At 36.2% G+C, this 10,667-nt stretch overlaps 1 protein-coding gene across 2 annotated transcripts in view; it reads left to right on the plus strand.

The window, feature by feature from the left end:
• Positions 1-9,036, plus strand: part of RPS6KA6 (ribosomal protein S6 kinase A6) — a 136,460-nt gene extending 127,424 nt beyond the window's left edge. For both annotated transcript variants that reach the window (XM_059385145.1, XM_059385146.1), the window contains 2 exons: positions 1,815-1,955; positions 3,593-9,036. In XM_059385145.1, coding sequence (XP_059241128.1) covers positions 1,815-1,955; positions 3,593-3,718 — 267 coding nt within the window. In that variant the 3' untranslated portion in view covers positions 3,719-9,036. The remainder of the gene's footprint in view (positions 1-1,814; positions 1,956-3,592) is intronic.
• The last annotated feature ends 1,631 nt before the right edge of the window (positions 9,037-10,667 follow it).

Here is a 10,667-nt window from a genome sequence, read left to right on the forward strand (position 1 = left end):
TTGCTTTCTCCTCCTCTGGAATTCTGCTGCTCTCCTTGGTAGGTGAACTTGGTCTTGGGTGGATTTCTTGTTGATCTTCTGGGAGAGGGGCGTGGTATAGTGATTCTCAAGTGTCTTTGCCCCAGGCGGTATTGCACCGCCCTTACCAGGGGCCGAGCTGAGTAATCTGCTCGGGTTTGCTTTCAGGAGCTTTTGTTCCCTGAGCGCTTTCCATAGAGTCGCGGAGGACGGGAATACATATGGCGGCCTCCTGGTCTCCAGCCCAGAGGAGTCGAGAGCCTGGGGCTCCACTCCTCAGTGCGCCCTCAGAGAACAGCGCCCAGTTACTCCCGTCTGCCTGACCTCCGGCCGCGCTACGAGCTCACCGAGGTTGTGGCTGGTTCAAGGTAACACCGAGCTGTGAGCTTACTGTCGGCTCTGTCTCTGTAGCTGGTTTTTCTTTCCAATACCCGCAAGCTCTGCGACACTCATACACCCCCGATCCTTCTGTGACCCTGCGGGTCCTGAGGCCACGCTGACCCCGCGTGGGCTTCACCCCGGTTTAGCCTCTGGAGCGATGTCCCTCAGTGGAACAGACTTAAAAGTCCTGATTTTGTGCTCTGTTGCTCCGCCTCTTGCCGGGAGCCAGCCCCTCCCCCGGGGTCTATCTTCCCGTCGCTTTGGATTCACTTCTCCGCCAGTCCTACCTTTCAGAAAGTGGTTGTTTTTCTGTTTCCAGAAGTGCTGTTCTTCTTCTCTTCGATCTACCGATGGGTTTGCAGGTGTTTGCAATCTTTAGATAAGCTATCTAGCTGATCTCCAGCTAGCTGAATTAGTCTCAGCCTGCTACTTCTCTGCCATCTTGACTCCTCCCCCGACTATTGAGCTTTTATCATTTTTTATGAATATCAGTTAGGTCTGTTTTATTGAAGTAATTCAATGTTGTTTTCTAAATTACTTCCTCATTCATTTTTTTTTATATTTGTCCTTTTTCCAGTAGGTTTTTTTATTGTTTTATTCTCCTACATAATTTGATTATTCTTCAATTTCTGATGTTACTACATAGAGTCTTTAGTGTCACTGCTTATGCTGTTGATGAAACGTTCACAAATGATGACTTTTTTTTAGATGATGCTTGTTAAGGAGAGTTTATTTTTCCTTTTTCTAAAAGATGCTTGGTAGAGATAGTTTCTATTTAAAATTGTGTTTTATTATCAAGTTGTATTATACTTACAGCTTGTCATCATAAGAGATAAAGTAAGTATATTTACAGTTAGTCTGCAAGAAACTTATGATACTCTGACCACTAGAATGCTTGCAGTCAGCTGCCTACCTTAGATTTATGTTTGCTCTTTTTAGTGTTTTATACCTAAACCCTCAGCTATTGAGTGTATTAACAGCATGGGACCTTCCCTTCTATGTTGTATGAGTCTATACATACCTGTGTATTTTAGGGCCTAGCTTACCAGCAAAGACCAATGCCTCTCTTCTCCTCGACTATTCAGCACATTCCAGGATAACCCTTGCTACTTTACATTTTCTTCCTCCCTCACTAACCACATTCCAGTTCCACAGATTTGGTATCTTCCGATTTAGAAATGACAGCTAAGTGTTTACCATATATCAAAACTCTTTTTGAAGATTCTGACAGAATTGATTCTTCACTATGCAAAGTATAAGTGTGGTTTTCCCTTTGTGTACATCAAACAAAACAGATCACAAAGCTACTGATGCTTACATATATCAAGAAAATGTGAAATAATATATTTTACTAAAACCTTTGCTGGCATATGGCTTCATATATGTCTATATATGTATTTTTCATTTTAATTTAGGATTTGCTCTCCCATATGCTACATATGGACCCACATCAGCGGTACACTACAGAACAAGTATTAAAACACTCGTGGATAACCCACAGAAACCGCTTGCTGAATGATCAGCCAAATAGAAATGATACATCAGATGTCATTAAGGTAAAATAAATACTTTTATGCATCTCCTAAATACTTAATAAAGCCTGCATGCCATTCACTGACACACATATAATTACCTTAAATACTTTTATTCTTCAAAGATATATTCATAGATTTGTTTTTATTTTTGTTTTTAGATAACCATCATGGATTTTTTTTTTAAGATTTTATTTATATAGATGACTTTCTGTCAGGGGCAGGGGTGGAAGCAGGCTCCCTGCTGAGCAGAGAGCCCAATGCTGGACTCAATCCCAGGACCCTGAGATCATGACCTGAGCTGAAGGCAGAAGGCTTTAACTCACTGAGTCACCCAGGCGCCCCCACCATGGATTCTTGTTACTCTTCTTCTCTACCTATTGCCTTTCTCTTGATAAATAAAAATTTTTTTATTGTATTTGACTTGCTCTTGAGACAATGGGACTAGAAGTGTACTAAGTGCAAGTTTCATATGGAAAGAAAATATTGTTATTGGTTCCTAAATTAATAACCATTGGCACAGGTTTCCATATTTATAGACATTGAACCTTTTTAAGATTTTAGTATTTTATGCATTTATCTGTTGATACATACTTAGGTTCTTTCCCTGTCTTGGCTGTTATGAATAAGGCTGCACTGAAAAGGGGAGCACAGAGATCTCTTTGAGGATAAATGACTAGTGCTGGTCATATATACAGTGGGATATTATTGAACTTTAAAAAAGGAGATCCTGCCATTTGCAACACCATGGATGACCCTGGAAGAAATGGAAAATGAAATAAGCCAGACACAGAAAGAAAAAAAAATAAATATATAATCTCTCTTAAATGTAGAATTTTTAAAAAGTCAAATATATAAAAGCAGACAGTAGAAGAGTGGTTACCAGAGGCAGGGAAGAGGGAAAAATGGGGATATATTGGTCAAAGTTCAAAGTTGTAGTTATGTAGGATGAATAAGTATAGGTATCTAATGTACAGCATGATGACAATAGTTAATAATACTGTATTAAATACTGGAAATTTGACAGAGTAGATTTCACATGCTTTTATCACAAAAAATGAAAACTATGTAAGGAGAAGATATGTTAGTTGACTATAATAATCACTGGACTATGTATATGTACATCACATTATGTTCCATGTCTTAAGTATAAAAACTTCTATTAAAAATAAAATTCTTAAAATGTTTAAAACAAATTATATGCATGATGAAAGACTGACAGGAAGAATACATTTTAATGTTTTAAAAATATGTAAGAATTATAATCACTGAAATAAAAAAAATATACAAGTAAGCAGGTAGTAATTCATGAAGGGAACATTATTGCATAGATCAAGTATATGCAGTCATTTTCCTCAGAAATAAAGTTGTATTCTAGTTAAATCTCTCATGATATAATATGGAATTTGGGGGCACCTGGGTGACTCAGTTGTTAAGCGTCTGCCTTCGGCTCAGGTCCTGATCCCAGGGTCCTGGGATGGAGCCCCACATCGGGCTCCCTGCTCTGCGGGAAGCCTACTTCTCCCTCTCCCACTCCCCCTGCTTGTGTTCCTCTTGACTATTTCCGTCAAATAAATAAAATCTTTATAAACAAATAGTAATATGGAATTTTTTACATCCAAATATTGTTATTCGACTTGTCTTATTTCTCATTATTTTAGGGAGCAGTGGTCACCACATATTCTGCCCTGACTCACAAGACCTTTCAACCAGTCCTTGAGCCTGTTGCTGCTTCAAACTTAGCTCAACGACGGAGCATGAAAAAACGAACATCAACTGGCCTGTAAGATTTCTAGTTGTTCCTCAGCCATCCTGGATAAAGTAAAAATTAACTGTGGCTTTTTTTCCTAATCTTATATCAAAAGCATCATATTCTGCTACATAACTTGAATATTCTGTTTAAACCTCCTCTTTTAGGGAGATGAGATTAAAAAAAAAAAAAAAAAAAACAAAGGCCCACAGTAGTCATACAGTATTGTTTTGTAGTAGTGCCCAAGTGTTTAAGTATATAATTGCTGTCTACAAAGTCTAAAAATTTTTCTGCACACTAACTTGTAAAGTTCCTTTCAAATAAAGTTACTTTGTTAGTTTTCTGGTCTCATAAAATGATTTGGGGAATCATTACCAATAATCAGGATGCAAATATAATAGCATAATGCCAAGCAATGCCAATTATTTTTTAACACCAGATCCTGAAGAATGGGCTTTTTTAAAAAGAAAAACAAACAAGAAATGTATTGTAGAAGCTTGTTATTGTGTACAACCAAAGGACTACATTCATTTGTGCTAATATATGAACTCCTGATATGGTTGGTGCCAAAGTTTTTACAGAATTAATTCACAAATTATGTGTGCAGACAGACCTGTATATTGCCCATAAATGTCCTTATCTAGAAATAGTGGTTTCCATAAGTCCTCTGTAAATATGACATCTAAGGGAATTATAGTGCAATTGAAGAATTTTTTAGACAAAGGCTTTATGTTGGTGTTGTAATCTACTAAGTGGGTTATAGTTAAGCCTTTGAAAATAAAATACATGTGTTGCTACTAACTTCATGACACATGGGCTGGGTTTCAAGTTAATCAGTTGGATTTACTCATCTGTCCCTTTTATAATACACTACACTGTTGTTTTTTGGACTTCCAAAATTGAATTACAATATAGCATATTAATTTACCTTGAATCCTATGGCAATATAGTTTAAACTTTATTGTAGTGGACTTAGCACACATGATACAGCAAAATGCATTTCAGTATAGTTTAGACAATGCTACAAAGAGATAAACTGACATTATGAAAAGGAAGCAATATTAATGATTAACACAACATCTAAACACATTTTTAATCGTATTTATAAAAAAAGTCTGACAGATTCACTCTTGTTATTAAATTTATGATTCAGAACCACTGGGTAATATATATTGTTTTCTCTAAATGATGGAATTTTAAAGAATCTTTTCATGTTGTTGAAGAAAATACCATTACTACTACTATTACTACTACTACTGACAGAAATTCATGAATGTAAACTGGAGGATATTACAGTTTTGTTTAGCAAATATAAGTGAACTATTTGTATGTGCTAAATGTACTATCTGCTGTGTGTTTTATTTTGTTTAATTCAGAGAAAAAGTTAGTTACTGAGCACTGAAGTATACAATTCAGGCTAGAAAACTCGTAACTTCAGTGTTCAATAAAGAAACTATACATATTCTCTTCAAAATGTAAGTGATATATATTCCATGTACAAAAATCTGTTTATTGAGTGTGATATATAAAAGTATATACCCTCAATTTGAAATGTCTTCTTGCAATAATTGAAAGACATTAAAAAAAAAATCTAATGCCACATGGAAACAGTACATAGAAATCGACTGGTACCATATCTTGTGGATTTTATTTCCCAGTTTGGCCTTTTCTTTCCTCATTTTGCTTTATTACTAGAAGTACTTGCATGTCACAATTTGTGTCCATATCATCTGACTTACTTTCCTCTTGTCATCTTGTGATGTTATGCTTCTTCTTATCAGAATTAATATGGCAAACTAAGAGGTGTGATTTTGGTGTTGAACTTTTCAGAACAGAGATACTATTTCCATGTAAGCTTTTCTAGTAATAGCATTAGGGTAAGTGAAATTGGAAAGTGAAAAATTATCACAAAATAACTTTCAGTCTTTCCATAATCAGTAGTTTTTAAAAATAGCTGATCTTACCTAATGTTTCAGTGAGGTTACTGAAGGGTAATATCATACAGTTCATTCATAAAAGGAACACTGAATTAAGCAACGAACAACTTGATTCTTCATTGCTCAGTGAGGACTGACAAATTATAAAAGACACAGATATGCTCATGTATTTTCCCAGTAATTGCATAAACCATTTCTGCTGGAAAGCTCAAAGTAGGTTAAAAACAGTCATAGGGACAACCCTATTATAAGGAAGTCTTCAAACCACTTACCCTCATTTTGTAGAAGGAATCCATGTGGGGATGCCTCATCATGTCCGTTTTGGCTAGAGCAAAAAATGCAGATATGAATGGGAGCTTTTTGGGTGAGGCTTCTATAAATGCTTAACCACTGGAACAAATCCTTTCTATAAAATTTGAAGATATTGTTTTTAATGGATTCATAAATAATTAATTTGCATTGCTTTTCTTTCTAGTTGATGGTTCTTGCTAGTATTTAATGATAGCACAATTTGGAGTTTTTATTGTTCTGGAAGGAAGAGGATATTATATATTTTTTTCCTCAAAGGGAAAACACCGGCTTTGCCCAGATAGATTAATACTAAATTTATTATCCTAAAGCACATATTATCATGAATAAATGCAGGAAACCATTGGTAAGATAATTAATTAAGATGTAGGGGTGGTGATTTTGTGGAGGAAAATTATTTCAGTTATTTCATGAAAATCAACCTTGAGCCTATTTTGTTAGACCCAGAAATGCCTAAGCTTTAATTTTTGTAATTTGTTGCCATCGGTAATTACAAATGGTAAAACATTTTGATAGACCCCTATTTAACCCAAAGGGATTTCTTATGTGTAGGCAAGCCACAAACTTAAGAACAGATGCTTGGTGTTTCCAACATCTCCTCACCAGAGCATCATGTTAAGATAGTACTGTCCGTAGAAAGTTACTCATACTGATTGAATAGTATTTTCCTGATAGTATGAGGCCCTTCATATATGAAAAAAGAAGACTTCTTAACTTGGCCTTAAGATCAACTAGAAAGTTTAGGATTTAAACTAGGCAAAGTGTGTCTGTGGCATTCTGTATATTATCTTTCCCTGGCTTTCCAGTCCCCACATGCTGTCCTACTTGTGGACCTCAGAGAGGACTCCATGATTAAAGCTTAGTCCAGAAGGATTCTCTGCTCCAAAGCACCTCACACCCTTCCCCTTCCTCAAATCAGAACTTCCATTCTCACAGAGCAGCTGTATTCAGCTAAAAGGATAAAAGGAGAGTGATCTCATTTAAGTTCTCCCTTTTTTTTTTTTTTCTGGTCAGTAGCTAATAAATAATTGGCATTTTTCAAGGAAGATGTCCATTAATCTAATGAATTTCCACTTGCTGGATTTTTAGGCAATCTAACCAGACGAGAACAACTCTATCAGTTATTATCAGGGAAAGTATTTCTGGACAAGGAATTTATGCAGTATGCCCCAGGATCAGATTATCTCATAAACTGCTGCGTTGGTGCACTGCTTCATCCTTTCTACTCCTCGATATACTTTTTTTCCTCCAAGAAACTTCCAAGCTCTTTCATCACAATGAACTTATGTGATAGAATGGTGTGCAGGGAGATAGTTGTCAAGTGCGTATTTGTCTGCATTCTTATTCCTCTTGGTACATAGCCTGTAATGTAAGGAATCTCCAGCTCTACCAGGCTCTCTTCCTCTATTCCTATCGTCCTGCTATACAAGAACATGGAGCAGCTGAATGCAAGCCACCAGTGGAGTCCAAGTCTGTAGACCCTCTGTCTACATTTCAGGACACAGAGAGCCTCGATCCTCCCACATGAATGCAAGCCGTATTAACTCAACTGCAGTTAAACTCCTTTAGAACAGTTTCTTAGATTTCAAAACTTACTAGGTATGTTTGGTGTGTATCTCAATACAGTGATTGCTGAAATTAGCACCACTCAGGAGTGTGCTGTCCACCCTCCTGTCCAGGGTGCAGGCCACTGATGGTGATTACTCACATGTCAGTTACACTTACAGATGCACTGTTCCTGGTTTTATTCATAACAATACAGTGAAGTCATCTGAATAAAATGATAATGCTTGATCACCTCAAATTCAGTTTAGTTGCTAATACTTGAATGTATGTTAGTCCTAAATTTTAAGGATAAGTTTCTTTGAAATGTGAAGAAAAATACAAAGGGAAAGTATTTTGAAAATACAGAAATTCAAGTTTGTTTGCATATATTCCACAAATTATGTACCTTTTGATCAACCAGCAAGAAATCTTAGCTAAATGCTTATAAATAAACATCTCTGTGACTGGCAAGGTAGGATATGTTCTATATTCACATTTCTAAACCTTGGACAATAGGACTTGGGATTACTGTTTAGCTTTCATACTATTTGTCTAATTATGTGAACTAATTTACTCTTCAAAGGGTATTAAACATCCAATTTTATGTAGAACATTTCCTAGAGAACATACTAAGTGCATTATTTTATTAATAAATTGTCATAATGTGACCAAATGGATTTATTTGCTTTTTTCTTTCCTAACAAACTAGTGTTACTCAGACCACATTTGAGTTCTCTTTTCAAATTCACTCTGAAATTGATACCACTAATAGCAAAAAATGTAAGTTTGTCTTTTAGTATAATAAAATCATTTGTAACATCACAAAAGCATTCTAGCAAAAAAAAATCCATTTTAAAAATTATATAAGAAAACTTAATTATCCAAATGCCAGCATGGTTTGGAAATGAGAATTTATTTTGCATTAAATTCCACAATACAAAAAAAGAGAGAATGTGGTTTTTCTGTATTTGATTAAATAAAAAAACAGCAAGTACTTTTGGTAGTTGTGAGTTATATAAGGTTTATGTGGAAAGAATAAAGTTTGGGGCTATCGTTAACAATAAAAAATTGCCTTGCCAGCACTTCCCATATACTTTGGGATTCCGAAACTTAATTTTTGATATAGAAAACGTATTTACTGGCATTTTATTACAATTCTCAAGGCAGAAATTGTGTTAAATGGAAATTGTGTGTACTTAAAAACTTAAAAGTTGCAATTAAAAAAAAAAGGTCCCAGTTGTTCAGATAACTGTATTTTCTTTCTCTGGCTACATTATGGAATTTATACCATCTTTTATTTTATAAATGTTTTATTTAAAGCACTATTTCTTTTGACATTATCGTTTTCATTGTACTTTTTTCCCTGTAAGACCAAACCTCGTAGTGCATTTTACAGTGTTTCTTTCCCTCACAGTGCTGCTAAAGAAATGGCTCTCATTTTGAACTTACAACATGCCAAAGATGACATAGAAATTATATTTATTTTTGTTCTTGTTAAAACTCTGTGAGCAACATTTATCACAATATCATGTTAAATCACTGGCATTCTCTGGGCACTAAATAAAAAGGCTGCAACTTTTTAACATTTTACAGTTTACCTTGCTTGATCATTTATAGATGTAAAACTGTGCTTTTATAAACACATATAGCTATTCGCAGGTTTCACTAAAAGCTGTTAAATATTGTTTAGGAGCCAATTGTAGAAGTTTTTCAAGATATTTGTTTATGAATTTGCCTTGATATTTCCTGAACTGTAGTATTTCCCACTTTAGTATTATTCTTCTCATGTTTCTATAAGGCAAGGTAATTTGTGAAAATGACGATGAAAACTTACAATATTTGTAGGTCTTATCAGGAGAATACATTTCTCTGCAAGTTAGTTGAGGTGACAACCTTTTCTACAGTACAACAAATTAAAACCTTAGTCTCTGGGTATTGGAAAAATTACTTGATACTGGTATCAAGTAGAATAACATAAATTCTTCCCCCCCAAAAGTCATACATTTCTAGGCCATGTTAGGTTGTACCAGCTATGCATACATATATAGAAATGATTTTGTATGAGGTTCAAAATGCTTTTGGACCCCCCTGGCAATCAAATCTCTGTACCACTTATATTTTTCTAAATTTTTTAACGGTAGGCAGGATAGACCCTAGGGCAACTTTGGGAAGTCTGCAATAATGGCTTTCCCATTGGCCACCTCCTTTGCATCTATATTCTGCTTTTGCTTCTTTCATCCCTCCCATCCCTCCAGCCCCTTAGTAAAATATCTGATAACCACATGTACATCGTTATACTTTAAGCAGCTTATTCTTCCTAAAATATTACTTTTTTCTGCATTCTCCTTTTAAGCATTAGCTACCAAGATTTAAAAAAAAATGTGATTTCTGGTCTGTGCAGCCCTGAAATAATTCAGACTTACCAGGCTAAAGCTTATTTAATCTTCTTAAGTTGATCTGGAGAGTACCTTAAGGAGTAGAATAAGCAGACCACATTTTGTTTCTCCCATGATTCCCCAGTGTCCTTCTATTTTCTTGGAGACACTGAAAATATTAGAAGAATTCATTTTCAATGGCTTTTCTAAACTGTGCCTATAGCCTTGAGAGGTCTCCACCCTTTAAACCCTGTGCCCTTGGCTACTAGAAGTATCTTCATAGGGACTCCAATCTGTATACACATGGCCAGAGTCGGCCCTACCCTTCCTCTCCCCTCCCCTTACTTTATTTCCTTTCCTTTCTTGCCTCCCTCCCTCCCTTTCTTCCTTTCTCCCTTCCTTCCTTCCTTTCTCTCTTTCTTTTATTCCTTCCTTCCTTCCTTTCTTTCATTCTTCTCTCTTTCCTTCTTTTTCCTTTCTTCCATTCATCCTTCCATCCTTCCTTCCTTTCCCCTCCCCTACCTTTTCTTTATTTCCTTTCTTTCATTACCTTTCTTTATTTCCTCTCCTGAGAATTGGCCAGCATTCTGCAGCAATTCCGGCCACACTCATGCCCCTTTTGACAATGCTTTCTGGCTAGTTGCCTGTTGCAACCTTCCAGGAACTCCAGCCAGGGACACAGGGCTCCTCCAAGGGCCCCAGCTGAGGGGAGCTTTAAGGGGCCAGAGTGGAGGGAGGGACTCCTGCAGAAGATCACTCTCCCTATTGGTGGCCTGACAGGGCACAAAAGGTGGGTGTAACTTCCGGGGAGCATGCAGCT

This window comes from Mustela nigripes, chromosome X (assembly GCF_022355385.1).
Source record: "Mustela nigripes isolate SB6536 chromosome X, MUSNIG.SB6536, whole genome shotgun sequence".
NCBI lineage: Eukaryota > Metazoa > Chordata > Mammalia > Carnivora > Mustelidae > Mustela > Mustela nigripes.